Source organism: Meriones unguiculatus, chromosome 4 (assembly GCF_030254825.1).
Source record: "Meriones unguiculatus strain TT.TT164.6M chromosome 4, Bangor_MerUng_6.1, whole genome shotgun sequence".
NCBI classification, from domain to species: domain Eukaryota; kingdom Metazoa; phylum Chordata; class Mammalia; order Rodentia; family Muridae; genus Meriones; species Meriones unguiculatus.
Window position 1 is genome coordinate 82,249,898 of NC_083352.1, and position 27,021 is coordinate 82,276,918.

The 27,021-nt window shown below is 45.0% G+C and overlaps 1 protein-coding gene and 1 long non-coding RNA gene across 3 annotated transcripts in view; one reads left to right on the plus strand and one right to left on the minus strand.

Annotated features, from left to right (window-relative positions):
• Window positions 1-17,399, plus strand: LOC132653672 (uncharacterized). The gene is made up of 2 exons (XR_009591457.1): window positions 1-496; window positions 12,657-17,399. It is a non-coding gene; the product is annotated as an uncharacterized LOC132653672 (long non-coding RNA).
• Nipsnap2 (nipsnap homolog 2) overlaps window positions 3,785-27,021 on the minus strand; it is a 27,574-nt gene continuing 4,337 nt past the window's right edge. Inside the window, exons 2-10 of one of the 2 annotated variants that reach the window (XM_021657230.2) lie at window positions 22,520-22,659; window positions 22,393-22,438; window positions 18,015-18,109; window positions 17,620-17,690; window positions 15,653-15,793; window positions 14,118-14,149; window positions 7,340-7,434; window positions 5,590-5,673; window positions 3,785-5,025 (exon numbers count right to left, since the gene is read on the minus strand). In XM_021657230.2, the coding sequence (XP_021512905.1) occupies window positions 4,961-5,025; window positions 5,590-5,673; window positions 7,340-7,434; window positions 14,118-14,149; window positions 15,653-15,793; window positions 17,620-17,690; window positions 18,015-18,109; window positions 22,393-22,438; window positions 22,520-22,659 (769 nt within the window). In that variant the 3' untranslated portion in view covers window positions 3,785-4,960. The remainder of the gene's footprint in view (window positions 5,026-5,589; window positions 5,674-7,339; window positions 7,435-14,117; window positions 14,150-15,652; window positions 15,794-17,619; window positions 17,691-18,014; window positions 18,110-22,392; window positions 22,439-22,519; window positions 22,660-27,021) is intronic. The other variant, XM_021657240.2, reaches the window with a different exon arrangement.

Below are 27,021 nucleotides of genomic sequence, written 5' to 3' on the forward strand. Positions count from 1 at the left end.
GGTGGCTGGGCATGGTGCCACATGCCTGGAAACTTTAGCACTCAAGAATCTGAGGCAGGAGGACCATAATTTCTCAGGCCGGGTCAGCCTGAGCTATAATGAAGACCTGGCTCAAGAAAAAAAAAAAAAAAAAAAGAAAGAAAAAGAAAAGCTTTAGGTTTGGAAGGATTGGCGTGGAGGGCTGTGCTTGGCAGGGTCACACAGGCTCCAGACAACAAGGCTGTTGTTCCCTGGTTGTAAACGCTTCCTGGCAGTTCTCCTAGATGCTGCTTTGTGGGTTTGCACTTTTCAGCAGAGCAAAATGAGCAGGAGCCAGCATGCTGGGTCTCAGCCGAGGGCTGCCACAAAGGGTCTCAGTTTTCATCACCACCTGGAGCACACAAGCCAGAGCTGAGGTGGAGGAGGCGGCTGCCACCGAGCTTACAAGAGCCTGCTTCGACAGGATGGTGGCCTGCACAGGTGCGCGCTGAATTTGCCCCAGAGGAATCTGATAAAGGTGAGATTGAGGTTCTGATGGGAGAGAGAACAGTTTCCAGCTGTACCGTGAGTTGTTCTGTGGGCCATAGGCCACCGGCTCTGAGCTCACCACCCAGAGTGGGACAATCTCTTCTTTGTTGTGTCAGGGGCGAATATGAATGAGGCAAGAACTGTCCTGACCTTTCTGATGCTTGTCCAGTTGTAGACTGGCTGGAAGCAGCCAGGGGTGCTTCTCCCAGCGGTGCTGCCCATGTGTGGATACAGAGGGTGGGTTTCCAGAGTCCAGAGCAGCACAGTGCGCGCAGCTCCTTCATGGGGTGCCAGTTTTCAATCTGTAAAGACTTTCTGTACGCACAGGAAGTTAAGGAATTAAAGTCTGTCTAGATATTAAGTTGAAGCGAAATAAGTCCTTGTAGCTACATACAGTGGCATATGTAATCCTAGCACTCTGGGGCCTGAGGCAGGGGAAATCTGGGGCTCCGGGCAAGAAGAGACTACAAAAAAGAAAAAAGAAAGACAAGAAAAAGCAAGTGAGTGAGCAAGATTTAGCGGTGGTTATGCAAAGTAGGATTTCAAGGCCCACCTTACTGAGGCCAGCCTGCCTGGGCTGCCTGAGCCCCTGTCTCAACAGGGCCAGTGGGAGGGCTCAGTGGGTAAAGGTGTTTGCCATGCAAGGCTGGTTGGATTCCCAGAGTCCACATAAAGGTGGAGAGAACCCACTCCAACAAGATTGTCTTCAGACCTCCCGCACACACTCTATGGCACGGGTGTGCCCACACACACCCCCCAAAACATAGAAACAAAAATTTAAAAAAAAAAAAATTTTTTTTTTCAGGAGTTGGGGTAAGGAGATGGTTTGGTTGAGAGTATTTACTGCTCTTGAAGTCTTGGTTCCTAGCACCCACGTGGGGTTGCCTACAACCACCTGTAACTCCAGTTCCAGGGATCCAGTGTTCTTTTCTGGCCTCCACAGGCACCTGCATGTCTACAGTATGTACACCTACATGCAGGCACCCCCCCCACACACTACATATTAAAAGAAAGGGTGGAGAGGACCAGTGACGGCTCCGCAGGTAAAGGCCCTTGCTGCCAACCCTGATGATCTGACGACCCGAATTTGCTCCCCAGGGCCCACGTGGTAGAAGGAGAGACCTGATCCAACATATACATACCCACAAAAATAAGTATAGTTAAAAAGAAAGAGGGGCTGCTGAGACGGCTCAGCGGGTGAAGGCGCCTGCTGCCAAGCCTGATGAGCTGAACTTGATCCCAGGGACCCACATGATAGAAAGCGGCCTGACTCTTGTGAGCTGTCCTCTCATTTCATGTTCTGTGCACTCATAAACAGACACACAAAGATAAATATTGTTTGTTTTTTGAGACAGGGTTTCTCTGTGTAGCTCTGACTGTCCTGGAACTTGCTCTGTAGACTAGGCTGGCTTTGAACTTACAGAGGTCTGCCTGCCTCTGCCTCCTGAATGCTGGGATTAAAGGCCTGCCATTTAAAAAAAAAAAGAATGTATTTTTATTTTGTGTACAGTGGTGTTGTGCCTGCCTGTATGTCTGTGGGAGGGTGTTGGATCCCCTGGAAAAGGAATTACGGACGCTTGTGAGCTGCCATGTGAGGGCTGGGAATTGAACCTGGGTCCTCTGGAAGAGCAGCCATCTCTCCAGCTCTGCCCTCCCTGCCCCCTTTTAAGGGTAAGGAGTTGAAGGAGCTCAGTCAGTAGCGTGCTTGCCTGGCAGTCAGGAAACCCTAGGGTCTATCTCCAGCACCACAGAGCAGCAGGCACGGTTGCACAGACCTGTAATCCTAGCTTTGCTTTCTGAAATAGGTCTTTTTAGAGGCCGAGGGAGTAAGACTTCATCTCTTATCAGGGCTGTGGCAAGCGTCAGTAAGAACTGGGTGAAGGTGGATGCTCCTGCTGTAGGTAGATGGTCAACGCTAGTAATGAATTAGATAAGGCGTGCTGTGGAAACCGCTTCAGCTCTGACGGGACCTGGAGGCAGTCAGGAAGCAGTGGGCACCTCTGTCTGCCCAAGACTGCAGTTCTTGCACTGCTGCCCTCAGGGCTGTAGGGATTCCACGGGGAGAGATGTGCAGGCACTTTGGAGGATGTGAACAGAACTCATGTGACTGGTGGACACGTCACTCACTCAACTAATGAACCTGGCCATTAAGATTCTCAGCACTGTCAAGGCAAAAGCTCGCTCACTCACACTGTTCCTGGGGACAGGGCGGGTGGTGGCGGTGGTCTCCCTCCCTATCATGGAGAAATACTTGTCTGGGGAGAAAAACATACAGGAGAGTCATTAAAGCAGTAGTTTATCTGGGGAGTGGGTAGGAGTGGAGCATGACAGGAGTAACGCCATGCTTTGTGTTTAGCCTTCTTTTGGAGATAGGGTTTCATGCAACCCAGGCTGGCCCTCAAAGTATATGTAGCTGCCTCATGACCTGAGGCATGGCATGAAATTTGTAGAAGTCTGTAATCATAAAATAAATTTTTTTAATCTCTGGGACCAACATGGTAGAAAAAGGAGGAATGAACCAACTCCAAAACTTGTCTTCTGACTGCCATATACTGTGCACTCATAAACATGCACACACACACACACACAATTACAATAACAGTTACAAAAATTTTTAAATTGCAATTTTCAGGAAAAACTCAGAGAGGAAGACAGCAGAGTTTCCTCCTGAAGAGGAGAGGGTCATGGAGGTTGATAATCACAGTGAGTTTGTTGGCAGATCATGCAAAAAAAAAAAATTTTTTTTAAGGTGTGTTGCTCAGATATATAATCTCAGCACATGTGGGAAGCAAAGGCCAGAAGATTCCAAATGTTCTAGGCCAGCCTGGGCTATAGAGTGAGACTCTGCCTCAAAAAACCAAAGCAAACCAAAGCAACTAATCAGTGCTTGCTTTCTGTGCTCTGCCGCATCTTCCCCCTGAGGCCAGGGCTCCAGTCCGAGTTCTCTGAAGCACAAGTTCAGAGAAAAGACCTCAAGGGCCAGTGAAATGGCTCAGCAGTCAAACCTGACAATGTGAGTTCGATCCCAGAGATGTACTTGGTGGAAGGAGAAAATGGACTCTGATTTCCAAGAACAATGTGGCTCATGTGCCCCGCTTCCCTCATACAAAATAAATAAATCCAACAAACAGAATGGTGTGCACACAAGTCATCCTAGCACTGACCAGTGGAGGCATGACTTAGAGGCTTCCTTGGCTACATGCTTAGACCTGGATCCAAAAAAAGAAAAGAATTCCAACCAGCTAAGTAAAAAAAAAAGTCTCAATCATGCAAAATGTGAAAATTAAGAGGACTTTATTTACTTTTATATGTTCTTGGAGAAAACCATTCGAATGTAAAAATTAGACATCTGATAGATTTAGTTATACTTTATTTTACACATATCAATTTGTAGGGCAGACAGAATTCTTCAGCTCAATGGGACTTTCACATGATTACAGTCACAACATTGGCACACTATATTAAAAAACAAAACCAAACAGAGACAGACGGAGTATGAAGCTTTATGCCAACTGAGGGCCAGTGTGCACTGCCCTCCTGACGAGGTCTTCGAGTGTCTGCGGTGAGCTTACCAAAATAGAACCAGAGGTCAGAGGTCACAAACAGTGGCTTACAAAATAAAACCTTTTTTCCAAGAGCTACTTGTTTTATAGAAAAATATTACAAATAAAATTAGTGCTAGTTGAGGTGTTTATTCGAAAATTGCATGTGGTGCACTGGTTCACGCCAGCCCTTGGGAAACGTGCCTGGTGGAAACTGCACGATCGTTTAGACTACCGTGGCCATCCTTTCAGCTCGGGTAACACGCTCTCAGCTGCCGACTGACTGGCCAAAAGCTGCACAATCGTAACATTTGCAGCCAATGGGTACACTCATAATTTGCTCCTAGTTTGAAACTCAGAAAAACTGCCCCGGAAACGTGACATCATTTGTTTTTCTTCCTGAAGGAAAGAAATTTGTAGAAGTCTGTAATCATAAAATAGATTTTTTTTTAATTGCTAGAAATAACTAATTGTTTTCATAGCTGGGGATTTTACTCAGAGATGATTCGAATTTTGATTTTTATTTTTGAGATACAATGCAAGGCCAGTGCTCCTAGCTGGTTTAAAATGCTCTGCGCAGTCCAGGTTGGCCTAGGACTTGCTATGATTTCCTGCATCAGTTCCCTGAGTGCTAAACTCCCACACCCAACACCCGGCTTTAAATGATCCTGTGTTTTCCTGAAGGGCTGGAGGCTAGGTAACATTTGGTAAGCAGAGATGTTTCAGAGCGCCGCTCCAGTCAGTTCAATCCTCCTGATTTCCCTTTGCATGATTACGTGAATTGTAAAGAAGAGAGATTCTACAAGCTATGTACAGCGGTTTACACCTCCCGGTGTTTTTCACTTGATGAATGGTGAAATGAAATCATGACATAGATCCGTCACAGCAGTCTATGTAGGCACGCGGAAGCGTCACTGCAGGGGCGAGGTCTTCAGCGGGATCATGATCCTGGACTCCATTTCCTGAATGAGTGGGACTGAAAAACAAGATCGAGGTTACTGCCTTTCCAAACACACGGGGATGAAGACACACTCCCAAGGTGCCTGCGAAGACCAGACACACTTGCTGTTAGAAAGCACGGGAGTGCTAGGAAAGGGACTGATTACCGCAGCAGAGAGAGGAGCCACCACCGACTTGGGTGTTCATGAAAACGGAAGAGAGCTGACCCGGAGAGCTGCTTTTTAGTGGGAAATTAGAAGTCTTGGTTGTGAAAAACAGCACTTTCTCAAAAGTTTCTTTAAACTAAAACAAAACCCCAAATAATGCTGGATCTAAATGTATCCCATAGAAAGGAAGAGTGAGACAGCTCACATCTGCATATTTACAAATGCACACTCAGCTGGGCGGTGGTGTCGCACACCGTTAGTCCCAGAAGCAGAGGCAGCACATCTCTGTGAGTTCGAGGACAGCCTGGTCTACAGAGTGATTCCAGGACAGCCAGGGCTACACAGAGAAATCCTGTCTCAAAAAACAAACAAACCAAACCAAACAAAAAGCACACACTCCAAGCAGGAGGATGGAAGGAGTCACTACAACTTACCTGTGTAGTACACCAGTTCCTCCCAGCCGTGCTTGTGCCATGCTGCGTTCCGGATGTCCTCCCTGCTCTGCAGATCTTTATAAGCTTAAACAGAAGCACAGCGAAGACCTGAGTCAGACACAGGGCCCACATTTCTAGGAGCACAGGCGTGCAGCCAGCCACGTCGTTTTCCCTGGCACTATGTGGCCACTCAGTAACAGACTTGGAAAGTCACAGGCGTGGACTGAGAAATCAGGGTTAGGCCTCTGAGAGGACTGATGCTGTCTGCGCTCTTGTGGTTTTATATGACAGGTAGCATAAGCCGTCTTTACAAAGGGAGCTTCTGCAACAGCGCAATACATTTACGACTAGGAACTTTCCGATCAGATAAGCAATGGCCTGTAGACCACAGTCCTGCCTTTGCCTCCCAGGTGTTGGGATTACAGGCATGAACAGCATGATCTGGGTAAAACATGTGCTTTTGTTTTTAAGTTTTAATTTTTATCTTATGTGTATGGATGTTTTGCCTGCATGTATGTATGTATGTGTGTTCTGTGCATGGTATGGAGGCCAGAAGAGAGCCAGAGATCCTCTAGACTTGAAGTTACAGGTGGGAATGGAGAGTCACCATGTGGGTGCTGGTAAATGAACTGGGTCCTCCCCAAGAGCCATCAGTGCTCTCAACCTGCGAGTCAGCCCACCAGCTCTAGAACACATGCTGTTCTCTGCTGTTATTGTTTGTTCGTTGACATTTGTTTATGAACTCTGGTCTCTGTGGAGCTAAATCTCTGCTCAGCAGAAGGGCAGAGCTCAGGACAAGGCTACCCGCGGGGGCTGTGAGGATGAGGGGTTACTGGCATAAGGTAGCATTAGTGCAGGGCCTCAGTTTCCTAAAGGTAAGCTCAGTTGAGCGAAAAGCCCTGGCGGCAGCGGGGGTTCTGGGAGCGAGGAAGATGGAGGAATTATCTTTTTTTGTATCCACCGAAGCTGAGCTTCCCCACAGCTCTGCTACTATGTAGCCAGACTGCACTATTTTTGGGGATTTCTTTTTCCTGATGAAGAGTGAATCAGAGCCTTGCACAGGCTAGGCAACTGTCCTACACCAGGTCAGCGCCATGTGTATTTTCATTTATTTATGTGTAGGTATGTGTACTTGTGTGAGGTATGCCAGGTGAGTGCAGCTGCCTGCAGAGACTGGAAAAGCATCAGAGAGATCCCCAAGAGCTGGAGTTCTTCGGAAGAACAGTGAGTTCTCAATGGCTGCACCATCTCTCGAAACCCTGGTGGTGCTGTTTTTCCCATTTTAATTTTCATTTATATACATACATGCAATGAAATATAACTATACCCATCCTCCCACCTCCTATTCCCCCTTCCGATGATGCTCTGAACCCTCTTTAGCAGCCCGTGCCTTTATTTTATTTTTTGCCCCATCCTGCTTTGTAGCTCAATGCTGTCTGGAATCTGCCGTGTAGCCCATGCTGGTGGTGACCTCTCACCTCCTCCCTCAGCTTCCTGAGTTCTGCCACCTTATCTGACTTTGGCCTGACTCATTACCAGTAGCTAAGCTGATGACCGGCTGACCTGTTGCTGTTGGCCTTTTTGTTCTAGACAGCCCAGCGCTCACCACCCACGTGTGACTTGTGCACGTTTGCATTTGCTGTAGTGTTTAAGGTTACAGAGTCCAGATTTATCCCACTGTTGATCACAACTTGATTAGTAATGAATTCTTCAACCCGGGAAGTCACAAAAGAAGAAACAATATACATACCCCAAAGATGATGCACCATATATAGCTGCCCAATTTGAGAGAAGAATCCCCCAACCGCCTCATTACTGTCCTGCCTAAAGCGAATGGCACGCGCCCTAGGAGAGAAAAGCAGTATCAGACAGTTAAGGAGAGTCGGCAGGCCCTCGGCTGTGCTCATGCACACCCGTAATGCCAGCACTTGGGAGGCAAAGGCGGAAGGTAAGACAGAGAGCAGCCTGAACCACACAGTGAGTCCAGGCCAGCCTGTGCTGGGTTGAGACCCTTTCTAGACAAAGCCAAGAATCAGACTATTTCCTCCACTCAGAGCCAGCTGTTAGCAAAGCAGACTGGCTTCTCTTAACATATATCAAATTATTAAAAGCAATCAAGTCTTTATTTATTTAGTACCTCATCCTGTACCCTAGGCAAGCTTATATATAGCCCACTAACTTCAAACTCATGGTGATCTTCTCACCTCAGTATCCCAGAGCTTAGGAGGCTAATTATTTTTGTGACTAGATAATATTAGTGATCACTTTTCAAAAATAAAAACAGCAACATAAAGATATGTGGTGATACTTCTGTTTATTACTAACTTTAAGGATATACTTCTGACTCTTGACATAAATAGGAAGGAGAGAAGACCTGTTAGAAGGAACTGCTTCATGGCTGTAAACTTTGCAATCTACAATAATTCTCCTCACAAGACAAGCCCAGTGGTACAATGGTGGCACTAATATGATTGGGACAATCGACCACTTCTGGGTTGGATTTAAGCCCTATTCCAGGAGGTGGAATCCATACTTGACACTCTTAATGAGGACAACCTGCTACTATAATTCTATTAAATGGACACAGCAATAAAATGACCCCTAGGGACTTAGAGCCAGGCTGTTACATCAGTACATTACTGAACCCTCATCAGAGCTTTTCTTGTGGATGATAATTAACAGAGACCCACAGCTGGTCAACATGCAGAGTAAGAGACTTTGAGGTGTTCAGTCCTCAGGAATATCTATAAAGATACAAAAGCTCAGGATCTGTTCAGAAGAGAGGGCAGAAGGATTGTGAGAGCCAGAGGTGGTGGATGACTTCAAGGAAACTGTTTTCTAGACGTAAATTAGAAAATGCATTTATGAACCCACAGCAGTTATAACAGCATACACAAAAACATCAAAAGCTCAGGCCAAACAAAATCCCAGCAGGCAGGAGAGGAGGTATATACAGAGACCCACTCCTAGTTGAGGAGTAATTGGCATTTGATTGCTGCCGAGAGAAGGAAAGATATATTAAACTATATATATAAAAATTTTTTTTAATGGTGTGACACCTGCTGTTATCGACCTCTCTCCAGGGTTGGCCCTCCTGGGCCCTCCCCTAAGAGTGGTCAGCCAACACCAAACTGTACTTTGTGGGTTTATTAGGAGAGAGATAAGAGAAAAACCATGATGAAGGGTGAGTAGGGAGGTGGGGGGAGGATAGGGGATGTTGGGGAATGGAAATGAATATGGTCAAAATACATTGTCTAAAACTCTCAAAGAAATAATAAAAACATTTTAAAAGAATTGCTTCAGCGGGGCGGTGGTGGCACACGCCTTTAATGCCAGTGCTCCAGAGGCAGAGACAGGTGGATTCTGTGAGTCAGAGGTCAGCTGGGGCTACACAGAGGGAAACTCTGCCTCTAAACAACAACGAATTGCTTCAGTAGGGCACACAACACCCAAGATGCTAAGGGTACCATATCTAAGGGGACTCCATTCCTGTGGGTTGAGATAGACATAGCAAAGCCAGCAAGGTGGTGCACACCTTTGATACCGGGAGGCAGAGGCAGGTGGATGGATCTCTGTGAGTTCCTGGTCTACAAAGGGAGTCCAGGACAGCCAAGGCTACACAGAGAAACCCTGTCTTGAAAAAAAGAAAAAAAAAAAAGAAACAAAAAAGAAATAGATATAAAGGGACTCTTTCACAGCAGAAAGAAACGGGGTACTGTGAGGAGGCCCCTTTTCGGCAGCACGCCAAGTCAGTACTTTCATTAATACAAATGAAGCTGCTAAAATCTACATACCTAAAAAAGCTAAACAGCAAGGAAGACCCTAGGGAGGATGCTTAATTCTCATTCTGAAGGGCAAACAGGATAGACAGTAGAAGCAGTGGAAGAGAGGAAACAGGACAGGAGCCTACCACAGATGTTTTCTGACTCCACCCAGCAGGGGATCAAAGCAGATGCAGAGATTCACAGTACTTTGGGCAAAGTGCAGGGAGATAGAAAGACCTAGATGGGACAGGAGCTCCACAAGAAGACCAATAGAGCCAAAAAATCTGGGCCCAGGGGGTTCTGCAGAGACTTATGCATCAATCAAGGACTATGCACTCCTGCTCTGATGTAGCACACAGGCAGCTCAGTCTCCATGTGGGTTCCCCAGTAAGGGGAGCAGGAGCTGTCTTTGACATGAACTCGGGTGCTGCTCTTTGATCACTTCCCCCCTGTTGGGGTGGCATTACCAGGCCACAGAGGAAGAGGATCCAGGCAGTCCTGATGAGACTTAATAGACTACGGCCAGATAGTAGGGAAGGAGGATGTCCTCTTTTCAGTGGACTAGGAGAGGGGGATTAGGGAAGGAGGGAGGGAGGGAAGGTGGGTGGCTGGGTGGGACTGGAAGGAGATGAGGGAGGGAGCTACAATCTAGATACAAAGTGAATAAGTTGTAAAAAATAATATATATATATATTTTTAAATGAAGCTGCCTGTAACTTTTTGTTTTCCGAGAAAACTGTGTACTGTGGGGGAAGTACATGCATGTGTGCTACTGATGTACAAACCAGAGTTGTGATTGAAACAGTCTAAGATAGGAATCTGGGGTTTGGAGAGATGGCTCAGTGTTAAGAGCATTTGCTGGTCTTCTTGAGGACCCAAGTTTTGATTCCCTACACCCCTGTCAGAGGGCTCATGAGCACCTGTTCCCCCACCTTCAAGGAATCTAGTGCCCTCTGCTGGCCTCTACAGATGCATGCATGTGCATGCACGTACACACATACACATTTAAAACTGATATAAACAAATCATTAAAAAAAAAAGTGCTCTAAAACAAACCAACTAACCAAACCCCTTTTCCTTTTCAAGATTCAACACTGCAAAAAAGCATCAGTTTTTTTTGTTTGTTTTGTTTTGCTTTGTTTTTAAAAACTTAATCATCATCTACTGGCACCAGGCACTCTGCTTCACATTCAGTGAGATCATGTGAAATCTTGACAATGTTTAAAAATGTATTTTCCTCCAAAATCAATTTTCTATCATCCCAGATAAAAATGAAGGCAGAGGCTTCAAATGATGTAGAGATCCCATCCTACCAGGAGAACAAAGCTAGGGTCTATCGAGGGTGTCCTCACCATGGATTACCCAAAAAAATCTGTATTAATATTACCCATGGCTCTGGCCTGGTCTCAGGCACACAAAGGGCTTATCGCTGGTGAAATTTGGGGAGACAGATTCAATCTGACTTATTTAAATGCCTGGAACCTGAAAAATAAGCTACTAACTTCTATAGTGAAAAAAATAACATTTGAGGGACAGGATACTTTATTTTACTGAGTTAGAGTCTTACTATGGCAGCCTAGGCTGGCCTTGAAAGCATGACCTGGCCTCAGTTTGCCAAACGCTAGGACTACAGGTGTGTCTACCATCCCCAGTTGCCCCGACAGCGTATTCTTTTACTGTGGAAAACTTTATAGACTGACTTCTAAGACGCTAATGGGGCTCAGAACCAGAGGCGTAAGCTGCCCTGTTAGCGGCGACGCTAGCCCGATGAAGACCCTTTACACCTCCGTTCCCATTCCTGTGTCCACGCATCCCAAGCGTGACCCACCCAGGCTTCCGGGTTCCTCTGTTGTCAAGGTCCTGTACATTATCCATAAATTATACAGATATCGTCACAGAAATTACAAATATGATCAATTATCTCGAATTAAGGAAATCAACTGAACTGTGCACTGTGAATGTTCAGGAGGAAGAAAAGAGCCTTTCATTGGTAGTAATAAAATATTCTGGATTATTCATTTCATTCTGAGGTTTTCCAATTCGGTTATGGAAGGCAAAGAAAATATACTTGCCGTAGCCTGGTAATGACAAGTGTATGCAGCAGAGTAGGCCACCATCTTAATAGTTACCTATGTGCCAAAATATAAGTCAAATGCTGAACTGGCTATACAGAAAGTTTAACATAACTGAGGAACCTCAGCATATCCCTTGGATTCCCTGTGAAAAAAATATTAGTTAGTGGCATCCTAATTGTATGAACATCTAAACCCAAGTTATAGGCTAAAACAGTGCTTCTCAACCTGTGGGTAGCAGCCCTTTTGGGGGATTCGAACAACAGGGGTCACCTAAGACCATCAGAAAACACAGATACTTATTATTTATAACAGTAGCAAAATTACAGTTATAAAGTAGCGACAAAAATAATTTCATGGTTGGGGGGGGTCGCTACAACATGAGGAACTGTGTTAAAGGGCCCCAGCATTAGGAAGGCTGAGAACCACTGGGCTAAAATGAACAGCTCAAAAACCTGAACAAAAAGCCCTTGGTAAAAAGGCATCTCTCAGAGTGTATAATCAAACATGTACTTCTTGTTTGTTTGTTTGAGGCAGGGCCCCAGCAGCCTGGGGTAGTCTCAGACTTGCTATGTGGACTAGGACAGCCTTGACCCCCTGACCCTCTGGCCTCTGCCTCCTGAGTGCTGGGCAGTGTGCATTGCCGCATCTAGCTTGATTGGGGTTTTGTACTGAGCCTAAGAACTTGTGCCTAGTTCAGACTCAAAAACGCTTTCCCTAAGTTTTTTTCTAAAGATTTCATGCTTCAGTTCTTCCATTTAAAGAATGTTTGTTTTTGTTTTACATGGATGAGCATTTACCTGCATGTATGCAGTGTGTGCAGTGCCCTCATTGGCCAGTAAAGCGCATCAGATCCCCTGGAACTGGAGCTACAGATGCTCGTGAGCTGCCTTGGATGTCAAGAACCCAACATGGGTACTCTGCAAAAGCAGCAAATGCTGTTACCCACTGAGCCATCTCTCCAGACTCATTCATTTTTTTTTTCATAATGTGAAGGAGTGAAACTCATCCTTTTTTTTTTTCTTCTTCATATACTGAGTTTCATATACTGAGATGAAATAACTATCTTCCCTCAACAAAGGAAGATTTATCTTGGCGTATTTGTCAAAAAGAACCTGTCCACAAATGTAATCAAGTGTCAGCTTCTAGTCCCTCAGTTCCGTACTGCTAATCTATACGTTTTTCCATGTGCCAAGACTAAACTTTTTTTTTTTTTTTTTTTTTTCTCTAGACATTATCTTCCATTGTACCCCAGAGGCTGGCATCTAACTTGCGGACATCTTCCTGCTAACATTGCAGGCATAAGCCACTGGCATGAGGCTTAAGGTACCAGTTTTCAGAAAGAATCATCAATCTTATACTTTGTTCGTCTAAGCCGTGTGTTGGGACTTTGTTACTCAGACTATAAAGAGAAAAACAACTGTATCACTAATTCCATTTGCTCTGTTAATGTAACAAAACCCAGATTCCTGAATAAATGGCCTCAAGAAGTGCAGAGAACAGTGTCACAGAGTGTTGGATGTGTTTTGCAAGGGCTTCTTTTGAACAGCTATATGCAGAAATGGCTACAGACTGAACAGCACATGGTCTTGGTAATTCTCGTGAGTCTGAACTGGAGGAGTTAAACCTAAACAAGAGTGGCCATGAGTTAGTTTATTTTTGTGTATGTGTTTGTTTTTCCTGAGACAGGGTCTTGCTATGTCTTCTGACTGTCCCATCTTGGCCTCCTAAAGGGAAGATGTGGTGTGTGGTTTGTATTAACAATTATGGAAGCGTAGGAATGGCTATAGAATAGGATCCGTTATATCGCTCTCTCTAGTTTTGTACATGCTTGAAATTTTTCATAAAAATATAAAACAAAGCCTTCTAAACCAGGGGCCAGCAAGTCGACTCAGGGGTCATCTTGGTAAGGCACTTGCTGCCAAACCCGATGGCCTGAGCATCATCCTTGGGACCATATAGAAGGAGAAAGGCAGCTCCTGGAAGTTGTCCTCTGACCTCCACAGGCACAAAGCCCTAGCAATGAACAAACAAAAATGTAGTACAAAGAAGATTAAAGAAAACAAATCTGGAAGAGGCTGGAGAGATGGCTGTGTGGTTTAGAGCACTGGCTGCTCTTCTAGAGGACCCAGGTTTGGTCCCAGCACCCTCATGATGAGTGGCAAACATCTGTAACTCCAGGTCCAGAGGATCCAACACCATCTTTCGGACTCTGTGGGCAATGCATGCACGTAGTGCAAAGACACACATGCAGACAGGACACCCGGACACATCACACAAAAATACATCTTGAAAGGACGGTGGTGTGTGTCTGCAGTCCTGGTTACTTTGGAGGCGAAGCAGGGAGAACATTTGCGCCCAGGCCTTCAAAGCTATCCTAGCAAGCATAGCAAGAAACAATGTTTAAAAGTGCAGCACCAGGACGAGGCATTTAAGACTTCTTTGTTGTTGTTGTTGTTGTTGTTGTTTTAACCTAATGACTTACAGTATGAACCAGGCATGGTGGCACACACCTGAAGTCCAGGAACCTGGGAGGTGGAAGCACTAGGATCAGGAGTTCAAGGGCCATCTGGGCTACCTAGTGAGGTTGAAGGTAGGCTGGGATATGAGATTATCTCAAAAAAGCAAAACAAACAAAAATAATTCATGGAGTGGCTAAAAATCATGTTAATGAGACTAACAGACTACTTACCAGTAATTGCCCCATTCGATCATTGTTCCTGGCTGAAATGGAATTTAGATTTTGGTTAGCTGTATGAAAAAACGGAATAGGAGCAAAACTGTGACTCTTTGCTGCATTCCTAAGCCATCACTTAGTATTTTATGGTGTTATATGAGAAGACAACCTAACATAACGGAAGTCACCACGAATGGTGATAATGGTGATAAAACCATTGTTAGTCTATCCTTTGATGCACCAAACACCTCTTTCCATTTTTCCATGATCATTAGACCTTTAAATTTTTTAATTTATTTTTATGTACATTTGGTGTTTGTGTGAGGGAGTCGGATCCACTAGAATTAGAGTTACAGACAGTTGTGAGCTGCCATGCGGGTGCTGGGAATTGAGCCGGGGTCCTCTGGGAGAGCAGACAATGCTCTTAACTGCTGAGCCATCTCTCCAGCCCCCATTAGACCACCTTTTAATGCTGCTGCACTGGAGGCTGGGGAGGATGAAGGATGTGTATAGAATGAAGTGGTTAGTGGCTACCATTAGCCACGTGTTCTACTGCAAGTACAACTGGAGGGCATCAGTAAAAATGAGGCTATCTCTAGGTCATTCTTTTTAGTATACGGAAAGGACACACTTAGAAAGCTGTAATGCACTCACTCTCATTCTTATTTTTTTTTTCTAGTTCTTTTTGTTGCTGTCTTTTGAGACAGGATTTTTCTATGTAGCCTTGGCTCTCCTGAAACTTGCTACATAGCCCAGGGTGGCTTTGGACCATGGAGATCTGCCTGTCTTTGCACCCTAAGTGCTGGAATTAAAGGCAAGTGCCACCGTGCCTGGCTCACTTTCATTCTCACTCATATGGAGCTGTATGATTTGCGCAACCCTCGGTGTTTATTAGGCACTCTTGGTTCAGCAGGTGTAGCTGCTATACAGTGTGCCTGGTTCTGCACTTGAGGGCTTTCCTCTGAAAAACAAAATGCTTTCTTGGGCTGGAGATGGAATGGGGCTCAGTTAATAGAGTGTTTGCCTGGCACGCATAAAGCTCTGGGTTTGATCCTCAGCATTGTACATACAGGGTGTGGTAGCGCACACCAGTGATCTCAGTGTTCAGGAGGTGAGAGCAGAGGGATCACAGTTGAGGGCTATCTCTGGCTATGTACAGCTTGCAAGCAGCCTCAAAAAAATATTTGTAAAAACATCAAGTAATAAACATTATACAGAATGCAATAAATACAAAAGGACTTAGCAGAAGAGAAGGGATGAGAAAGAAAAAAATAAATCTAGTCAAGAAAGACTAGATGGGAGAAAAGAAGTCAAATCAAAATATAAGCCGCCAGGTGGTGGATGTCTGTAATCCCAGCACTCAGAAGACTACAGCAGAAGGAGCTAAAATTCAATGGGAGAACTATAGAATAGCCCTGTTTCCAATTACAGCCAACACCCCCGAAAAACAAATGTAAGAGGCTAAACACACATAACAAAATGCTCACTTCTGCTTTACTGCCTACATCAGGGAGCAGCATGAGGGCAGCTGGCCTGCGTTTGCTACTTACTCGGAGTTTGTAAGACCTGAGTTCATATATATTGGGTCCTGATCTCGGCGCCGGCTCATTCCAAAAACTGAACTCCAACAGCAACTGATTCTTCCTGGAGAGAAGCATGTCACTTCTGGCCTTACGGAAATTTATAAATTCCTTTGGGTGAAAAAAATTACACTCATGAAATCTGCAGACACTTGCATATAATATTAGTGACAACTACATTCCACAAGATATGGTTATAAATAAGACCATCTTAGGTGTGTGTCTCTGTGTAGCATTGGCTGTCCTGGAAATCACTCTGTAGACCAGGCTGGCTTTCAACTCAGAGCTCTGCCTGCCTCTGCCTTCCGGGTGCTGGGATTACAGGTGTGCACCACCAGGCCCAGTTTACATCTTAGTTTTTATCCATTGGATTGGAATAATGAATTCAGCATCCCCCCTCACTCCCTAATGTAGCCAGGGTTTTTGTTTGTCTGTCTTTATAAAGATTTGTTTATTTTATTTCATGGGTGTGAAAATTTTGCCTGCATAGATATATATGTGCACCAGGCATGTGCCTGGCACCCATGGAGCTCAGAAGGCATCAGATCCCTTGGAACTGGAGTCACAGATGGTTGTGAGCTGCCATGTGGGTGTGAGAATCAAACCTCGGTCTTCAGCAAGAGAAACAAGTCCTTTAAAACCCTAGCCAGGGTTTGACTCCAGCACCACATAAACTAGGTGTAGGGGTGAGCACCTATGATCCCAGCATTTGAGCAGCAGGAGAATCAGGAGCTCAAGGCTGTTGTAAGCTGCTTAAACTCTATAGCCCCTCTATTGAGACCTACTTTAGTTCTCGGCATAACTATGGCTCCTCTGTTTACACCTGATGCAGCCTCTAGACTATCAGAAGCCATTTTGCCTCCAAGTCTCCATTTTGATTATGTCTCTATGGTTTCATTTCTCAATATTTGTATACTTTGTTACCTGGATACTCCAAGGAAGTTCCCCAACTGCAGAACCAATCAAATTAAAGGTCAGTTAGAAACGCTTGTCTAGCTAGTCAACGCTTGTCTAGCTAGTCAAAATGATGTAATGTTGCTTCCTATACTTGATACCTGGTTGTTACCTAGATGCGGCTTGTTTCCTACACCTGGTTACAGTGTTGTTACCCGGTTGCTACTTGGTTACAGTTTTTCTTAAAAAAACCTGCTTTAGGAGTAGGCTAATGTCACAGTCTGACTCCCCAGATCAGACTGTGCCCCTGGCCAGTCAAGCAGATTGTGTCCTGTTTAGCGTTCAATAAACCACTGTTGATTTGAGCCTGGTGTCTGAGTGGTCGGTGAGGGGGTATTCCTGAACCCATAACAAAGGCCATTTCTGGGCACATGAGAAGTTTGAGGCTAGCCTAAGCTATATGAGACTCTGTCTCAAACAAACAAAAATTTAAAAAGAAAACAAACACACAAAATATAAGTATGGGGCTGAGTTTCCAGCTGCAGTCCAGGGCTGTGTCCAGAGCTTAGCCAGTGTTAAAGCGCTGTCAGTTTCAGTGTGCTATCACAGAGGAACTGGGATTTTGATGGTATTAAAACTGGTAATTTTGGTCTGGAGAGATGGCTCAGAGGTTAAGAGCACTGGTTCCTCTTCCAGAGGTCCTGAGTTCAATTCCCAGCAACCACATAGTGGCTCACAACCATCTATAATGAGATCTGGTACCCTCTTCTGGCCTATAGACATACATTGCACACATAATAAATAAACAAATATTTTTTAAAAACTGGTAATTTCATGCTTACATGTAACTTTAAGAGTTCATATGGTGAAATTTCTACTATGAAGACTGAATGGTTTACTAACAAAAGCTGATAATTGTGTCATCATGAAGTTCTGTTGGAATATAGCCTGTATCATTAAACTGCACAAGTATGTGTACACACACACACACACACACACACACACAGACACAGACACACACATCTTCCCCTCCAAATCATTACCTTGTTTTCTCTGAGTTTATTCATGACCTCCGTGAGGGCTGGGTAGCCTCCTTCATACCTCCAGAGGTGGACTGAAATGCATTTTTAAAGATAGCAGACATTAAGTATCATGGCATTTACCTTGACAATACAGATGCACACCACATGAACACAGTACAGCATTGTGGTGTGCCTTGTATCCACCCTTGAGTTTATTTTAAAAAGCTTCTGTAACAGATATTAACTTTTTTTAAAGGTAATTTTACAGTAAGTGACTGAAGAGACCACTTGATCCAAGAACCCAGAATGGGACTTGAAGAAGATTGTAAAAGCAAGCATTAAATGACAAACTAATTTAAATGACTGCAAAGCAGCAAGAGGAAAAAGTATTTATCCCAAAGACTTTTGCTTCCTACCAGCTTGATCCTGTTCGCCATACCATGTGTTCCACGTCCCCACCAAGGTACAAGGGTACTGCTTGTCTTCATGGATCTTTGGTAACACTTCCTGACTTAAAGAGAAGAGACAGCAACGCCGATTAAATGGGGAAGAGGTTTCCCCAAGGACGTCACGGGAGCATCAACTAGAGCATACCAGCTTACTGTGTGTTCCAGCAACAGCCTCCACATCATACGTACTTTGTTTTGTTTTAGGTGTATGAGTGTTTATCTGCATGCATGTCTGTGTACCATTGTGTGCCTGGTGCCCACAGAAGCCAGAGAGTGCATTGGTTCCTGTGGAACTGGAGTTAGGGATGGTTGCAAACCTCGGTGTGGGCTCTGGGCCTCGAACCTAAGTCTTCTGCAAGAACAGCAAGTACTCTAAACCACTGAGTCATCTCTCCAGCCCTCCACAGCACATTCTAAGATGATGTCTGGAACCGAAGTGCTGGCCACATGCTGCTCTCTATCAGCATCCACCTCATCAATGGCTGAGGTTTTAACCCCAGGTTATCTACAAGGGTTCACACCACTCCGGCACACCGATAACAGGATTTACAAAGGACCAAAGGTCCCGGAGTCCAGGAGCAATGGCTCTACTATTTGCTATTTCAGGAGAAAGAAGAAGAAGAAAAAAGGCTATTTAGGAATGTGCTGTTTACAAAAGTTAAGTTCTGCTGTTTCCCATATAAAACAAAAGACGGGAATTACATACAAGACCATGGAAAAAATCAGAAAGTGGGAAGAAGCATTCATGACTGAGGTAAGCAATGGGCAGCTCCACAGAGCATGGGGGTAGGGTGGGGACATCCAGATACAGAGATGTGGAGCAAGCCAGTGTTCATAGTCTTAAAGGTCGCCAGTGGGGTATGACAATGAGCAAGAGTCAAAATGAAATATACACTTGAGGCAACAATAGGCCCCACTCAACAACTTAGCCAGCTACAGGGATCTGAGGTCTCACAACGGACATACCATCCAATTTGGGATCACCATGAACAGGACTGGTGGCTCGGCCTGGACAAGCCATGGCCATGTCTGACTTTTAACAGGTGTCATAGCTGAGCTCCGCTCCACAGAGACCTTTCTATGATGTAGACATGGTCTCATGTAGCTGACAATGATCTTAAACTTGGGGCTGACTCTTCCTAGGCACTGGCATTATGGGCATATGCCACTATCTACAGGCATATGCCTGGCTATACTGAACAGTTACACTAGATCCTGTCTTTTGAAAAAAAGAAAGAAAGAAATGCTACTTGTGACAACATGACTGTAGAAGGCTGGTGATAGGTACTACATGTGTAGTTTGTTTGTTCGGTTTTTTTGACATAGGATTTTGCTATGTATCCCTGGCCAGTCTGGAACTTGCTATGTGGATCCCATAGGCTTCTAACTTGCAATGATCTCCCTGCCTCTGCCCGCCACTTCCCACCCCCCACCTTCCCTCCTGTTAGTGTCTGTATTATAGTCACATGCTCCCACATCCACCTAATTCTGTGTTGCTTCTGATACAATGTCTTATTACTACACATTCCTGGCTGGCCTTGAACTCAGAATCCTGTCTCTGGAATTCTGGAATTTTGGAATCACAGGCGTGCACCAACAAGAATAGCCATGTATATATCTTGAAAGGTGACCTTTTCTTTTGTGTGTACATTGATTTTTTTTTTTTTAAGCTTAAGATCTGCTATTAAGTGTGCTTGATATATAATCCAGGGCTGCCCAGGAATAATCCAAATCTGGGGTGGGAAAGGATGAATTCAGGTTTTTTTTCTGGTGCCTGATGTGAGCCGGAAGCAAACAACTGTTTGGTGGCACTGCTCGGTAAGAGTGACATCAGCGTGGGTGACCAAGGTGGGGACCAGAAAGGTACGAGGTCTGGGAGAAGGGGGAGCAGGGCGGTGAGAGGGCCCTGGGCTTCTCATCTGCACAGACTGACGCTCAGAACCAGTCCGTTCTTTGTGCAGGGGCCCCAAGGCTTGCTCTGACAAGCCCTGGCCTTATCAAGTGGAGGCCAGGAGGTAGACTGGTACCTGAGAGCTGGATGGGTGGGCGGTCTCCTAACAAGGGCCTTTAAAGTCCAGACAGCAGTTAAGGTATGGGAACAGGCGCTGCTGAAAGTTTTAATGAAAAGGAAAGAAAAAAGAAACAAACAAAATAAAACACAACAAGGGAAGAAAACAGAACTCAAGCAGCTTGGTCTGACATACTTTGGGGTAACAGTTTGCTAGCGAAATAAGGGACATGTCGCTCTCGCCCAGGAGGCCAGCCAGAAAGAAAGTTAACCTGGGGACGGGGTTTAGAAGGCTGAGAAAGAGTTGGAGGAAGAGAGGACAGGGAACCCTGATATAAGGCAGGTGACCTCCAAGAGCCCGGAAAGTGTTAAATATAACATGTCAGGGACAGAGGAGGAGAGGGAGACTGGGGTGTTTAGTTTGAAGGGCGTGCAAGCTGTCCAAACACATATAAGACATACAGCCACAAGTCTAAGATGGCAAACAAACAGGACAAGGAAGATGACCCAGGGAAGCATAAACACAGACAAAATGCCATTTTGTGAGGAAAAAAAATAGATTAACATCTTTGGTTTTGGCCATGTTTACTTATTTACTTTAAAGATTTATTATTGGTGTTTTGAGACAGGGTTTCTCTATCTATCCCTGGCTGTCCTGGTACTTAGACCAAGCTAGTCTCAAATTTACGTGCTCTGTCTGCCTCTGTCTCCAAAGCACTGGGATTACAGGTCACAATTTATTTTTATTTTATGTTTATATATCTGTGTATGCAATGCTTGTGGGGCCCACAAGAGAGTGCTGGATCCCCTGGAATTGGTGAACTTTATTAATTAATTAATTTTCATTTTTAATAATTAGTTTATTCACTTTGTATCTCCCCTGTAGCTCCCTCCCTCCTCCCCTCCCAATCCCACCCTCTTTCCCCCTTCTCCATCCATGTCCCTCCCCAAGTCCACTGATAAGGGAGGTCCTCCTCTCCTTCCTTCTGATCCTAGTCTATCAGGTCTCATCAGTACTGGCTGCATTATCTTCCTCTGTGGCCTGGTAAGGCTGCTCCCCCCTCAGGGGGAGGTGATCAAAGAGCAGGCCAATCAGTTCATATCAGAGACAGTTCCTAGTCCCATTACTATGGAACCCAGAATTGGTGGACTTTTAAAGGAGAATGGACCCCATATATTCCAATGCTTGGTCCCTAGACGGAACTGTTTGTTTGTGAAGGATTAGGAGGTGTGGCCTTGCTGGAGGAGGGTGTCATGGGGGGATGGGCTTTGAAGCTTCAAAAGCCTGTGGCATTCCCAGTCAGCTCTCTCTCTTTGCCTCACGCTTGTGCATCAAGATGTAAGCTACAGGCTACTGATCTACTAGCTTCCTGCCTGCCTGCCTGCCTGCCATACTCCCAGCCATCATGGCCACAGACTCACCCTCTGAAATGGTAAGCCCCCAATAACTTGCTTCTTCTCTAAGCTACCCTGGTCACAACCTCAGAGCACAGCAATATTATTATCCAATGTTATTATCCAACATGTGGGCATTGGAAACCCAGGTCCTCTGCAAGAGCAACACATGCTCTTAACTCCTCTAACTCCTTTATTTTTAATTTACTGGAAAAAATAGAGCCAGACAGGGTGTCACTATGTAGTCTTGGTTGGCCTGGAACTTGGTATGTAGACCAGGCTGGCCTTGAATTCACAGAGCCCTGCCTGCCTCTGCCTCCCGAGTGCTGTCATTAAAGGCATGCACTACCACATCTAGCTAATTTTTTGAAGTTTTAGAAAGAGTTTCATATTGCAGCCCAAGTTGCCCTCCAGCCTGGAACTCACTGTGTAGTCAAGAATGACCCCTATTCTTTCATCTTCACCTTCCATGAGCTGGCATTACAGACCTTCTCACCAAGACCACCCCAGCTCCTCACACAGGACTTCACTGTATCAGTTTTACTTAGGGAAAAACAACGGAGGTCATACTTCTAATACTTCTAACTGCTGACACTCCAAGCTGGCCGGAGAGGGGAGTTCTTTAAGCCCAGGCAGCGAGGAAGGCCTGAATGGAGTCAACGCCAAAGTCACAGATGGATCAGAGGTCTTCCAGGGTCCTGATGAGTGAGCTGGGCCAGTGCTTAAGACCAAACCAAAGTGCCCCCTGGCAGTGTTGTCATCGGAGTAACCCCCACTCCTGCTCCTGCTCCCCCAGGCAGGCTAACCTTTGAACCACTGAACATTCAGTGTTAGGGAGAGCAAAGATCTCTCCTCTGCTCTCAAGGGTTAGCTGAGCCAACACATATGAAAACCGTTACATACATCCCTTCCCTGCAGGAAACGATAGTTGGAGATACACACCAAATTTTGTTGTATGCTTCTAGGCATTCCGGCTTAACGTTGTGAACTGAAACAAAAGAAAATGCAATGATAAACTTATGAGTAGATGGACGGAGCCAACCATGGGAGGGTGGGAGCCGCTACTCACATTGTAACTTGTACAGACTGCTCGTCTCCTTCTTGGCCAGGAGGTTAGAGTGGGCATCTTTTCTTGGGTCGACCTTTCTGACAAACAAGGATTTTAGCCAGCTGTCTTCCCGAGCTCTGTGACTTGAGGACGTCACCTTCCTAGGGAAGAATAAAAAGCGTTGTAAACTTAAGAACAGTTCTGTCACATTTCCAGAAGCACAATGGTTTCCATAAATCCCTGGGGAGGGGTGGAAGGCTAAGATGAGCAAGGCATAAGCATAAATATATGAAGCCCACTATTAGAACAAAATAAATTTAAAAAATGAAACTTACTGTGTACACAACTTAAAAAAAAAAAGCTGGTTAGAAGATAGTTCTGGGGCCTTTGGCTCAGCAGGTGCCAGCCACAGGTCTGTGACCTGATAATCAGAAGACGGTACCAAGTGACAGCGGAGAACTTCCTGGTGGCTGCCCCTGACCTCCACTCATACACACAAAAGTGATAAAGTTGTTCTGAAGCTGAGCAGAGTAGCATGCCTATAATTACAGCAGAGGCAGAGGCAGGGAGATCAGGTATCAGTTAAAGTTCAAGGCCGATCTGGACTGTAAGAGACCGTATCCCAAATACCCAAAAGAAATTTAAAACATAATTTAAAAGAGAGGCAATTCCACGTGCTGCACTGACGATATGCTAACACGCTGAAATCTCTGAGAGAAATTGCGTGGGAAATGTAGACACATAGTACCATATACACAAAAACTGGGAATGTGACTGAGCTTGGGTGGGAAATAATATTTTTCCCATTTCATTTTGTAACCTAGACTTTGTGATAAATGTATATATATACACCTTATTTTATGTGTGTGTGTGTGTGTGTGTTCACGGGTCCACATTTACATGTGGAAGTCAGAAGACAGCCTCGGGTGTCATTCCTCAGGTTCTATCCACCACTACCCCCCTCCCCCCTTTTTTTCAGTACTGGGAACTGAATTTAGGGCCTCACAAATATTAGGCAAGTGGTCTGACCCATAGTCCTAGCCTGATTAAAAAATTTTTTTTGAGACAGGATCTCACTGTGTAGAGCCTTGAACGCAGATCCTCCTCCCTCTGGCTCCCAAGTGCTGGGATCAAAGGCATGTATCACCTGGTATGCAGCTGGCCCTTTAAGATGAGTTCTGGGGATTGAACGCAGGTCATCAGGATTGTGTAGCAAGTGCTTTAACTCACTTCGCCATTTCGATGGCCCCTTTTTTTTACATTTTTAAGTGCAAAGATGTACATGTGTCTATATAACATACTCAAAAAAGGCTTAACAAATTGTTGATGGGTCTGGAGAGATGGCTCCATGAGAGCATGGGCTGCTCTCGCAGAGGAGCCACGTTCAGTTCCCAGCATCCGCATTAGGCAGCTCAGCCACCTGCCCGGCAGCCCTGCTCCCGGTGGGCACGGCACTAACATGTCCACACCCACACACGACACGTAACTAAAAACGGCAAATAATGAATTTTAACAGTCTCCACCCTCCACAGGCTCAGGCTGGGAGACGGAAAGCTTGAGATGGAAAGACAGTATAGCCTGGGCTATACGGACACTCTTTTTTTCTTCAACATCATATAGTGTTTGTTTCTACCATCAATCCATTGTTTGACTACAAAAAATAAACTTATTTTGCAGAATCTCTAAATGAACTACAGCACATTTTATTTCAAGAAATTAAATTTTTTAATTCACTTTTTTTTTTTCTGTTTGGTTTCTCTATGTAGCCTTGGCTGTTCTGGACTTGCTTTGTAGACCATACTGGATTCAAACTCACAGAGATCTGCCTGTCTCTGCTTCCTGAGTGCTGGGATTACAGGCGTGTGTCACCACCTTTGGCTAACATAACTTTAAAAAAAAAAAAAAAAGAGAGAGCTTTCTTAAACATTTTTGGTTGGCCTGAACCTCCCTATGGAGAACAGGCTGGCTTCAAATTTGTGGCAATTCCCCTGCTCCGTCTTCTGAGCACAGGTGTGTATTTCCATGCCCAGACAGGGTCTCACTATGTTGTCCTGGGTGGGGCCTGGAACTTGCTAGGTACACTAGGCTGCTCCCAAACCCACAGAGATCCACGGGCATCTGCCTCTTGAGTGCTAGGATTAAAGGTGTGTGCCACCAGGTGTGGCCTCAAGGGTTTTAAACACACTTTCTTTTCTTTTTTTTTTTTTAAGAGTTGCAGAAGAGATGGCTCAGCAGTTAAGAATTCTGGCTACTCTTCCAGAGGACCAAGGTTTAATTTCTAGCACCCACACAGTGGCTCACAACTTTCTGAAACTCCAGTTTCAGGTTCCCTTTTGGCTTTCGTGGGGACCAGGCATGCAAGTTGCACACAGGCACACATGCGGGCGAAGCACCCACACCCTAAATAAAAAGGTTTTAACATTATTTTTCTAAACTTTAACTTTTTGTTTGGTTATACACGAGTTTCATAAACATGTCTGAATCCAAATACTTGTTTCTCTTATGCTTATTCTTCAGAGTACAATAGATTATTCAGACCCAAAGAAGGCCATAATTGGGAAGACAGCTCACTGGCAGGTCCTGAAGCTACCCTGTCTAGGTGAAGTACCTGTTCAATAGATGTCTGGCTCAGTGAACGCAGTCAGGGACAGCCACAGCAGCAAAAGAGGGTGGTCTGGGGAATTCTACGTGGTTTAGCTGACTGGAGTAATCAAGTCTTGACTGCACCTTGCCTACGCTGGTACCAGGTGAAGCCTATGCACTTTGGAAGACAGGAAACAGCACTATTTCTTTCCTTTCTTTTCTTTTTTGGATTTTGGAGTCAGAGTTTCTCTGTGCTGCCTTGGCTGTCCTGGACTCAATTTGTAGACCAGGCTGGCCTCAAACACAGACAGATCCGCCTGCCTCTGCCTCCCTGAGTGCTGGGATTATAGGTTTGCCCAACCACAACTGGGCTATTTCTTTCCTTTCTTAATAATTAATAAAAAATATTTACTTAAAAAAAGATCTTAAATATTTAATGATACAATGTTCTACCTACATTTGTGCCTGCACACAAAAAGAGGTTACCAGAACTCATTATAGATGGTTGTGAGCCATCGTGTGGTTGCTGGGAATTGAATTCAGGACCTCTAGAAGAGCAGCCAGTGCTCTTAACCTCTGAGCCATCTCTCCAGCCCCTTCTTTCCTTTCTTAAAGACTGCTTTCCTCTCCTCCTCTGGGAAGTTTGCAGTGCTCTGCTTCCTCTTCTTTTGCTGAGCCCTCTGTCTGCTCTAATTGAGTGCTTTTACCAGCATACCCTAAGTCTTGCTGCTTTTAGTCTCTTCCTGAGCCCTTTGCCTTGCACTCATCTTTACGTAGATGAAAGCACTCTAGGGTGGGCCCAACAGCCTGCTTACTGGTCACCCCCTCCTGGATTCAGGGTGAACTGTACAGTGTACAGAGTCCTTGATCACCTGTGCCAACGCTGAAGTCCAGACAGGCCCACTTAGAACCAGTTGGCTCTTGCCACAGCCTTTGCCTATCTTTTCAAAAACCAGACTGCCTAGCAGGGGTGGGGGATGAGGAGTGGGGTGGGGGGTGGCACATGACTTTGATCCCAGCACTCTGGAGGCAGAGGCAGGCAGATCTCTAAGTTCAAGGCTAGCCTGGTCTACAGAGTGAGTTCCAGGACAACCAGGGCTATGAAAGAAATCTTGTTTCAAAAAACAAACAAGCAAAAAAACAAAAACAAAATCATGACCAATTAAGAAAAGAGTACCTAGTGCCTAGCTGAGGAGGAGCCAGGAAAACTGCCTCAAGTTCAAGACCAGCCTGGTCTACACAGTGAGGTACACCAGGCTGGCCTACAGTATGAATCTCTGTCTCAATACCACCACTACCACCAACAATAGGACCAACTGAATGAAGTACAATGAAAACGTTAAAAAAAATTACTATACTAAGAATGTCACTTAAGACCAAATCCCTGATCACCTATGCATTTATTTTCTTCCCCATCATCAATATTTATTGAGCACTTTACAGTGTATTTGGTTTTCTATCTTTAGATCTAGTCTCATGTAGCCCAGAATGACATGAAATTCACTGTGAAGCTGAGGCTAGATTTGAACTCTTGATCTGTCTCTGCCTCCTCAGTGCTCAGATGTCCTAATTTTTTTAAGTGTATCCTTCAGATATGCAGACAAGCATACACAAATATGACTATTTAATTTTATTGCATTTAATACTTTATGTACGTGAATCTAATAAAAAATTATTTGCAGGCTAAACATGGGGTGGAAAACCCCAATGACACTTTTCTCCTTTTCCTTAGGGCTTAAGGGGATTAAAAGTTAATCAACACACATTTCTTTCCATGGGCTGATTGATACCATTTGAGTATGTCTTCCCATTAGAGCAAGGTAGGACTTTCGAAAGACTGGCTCAGAGAGACTAAAGGATGAGCTCAGAAGTGGCAAAAAACAAACAACACTCAAAGTGTCTCTGTCAACTGGGATGTGTCCCAAACTTATACCTCCAGC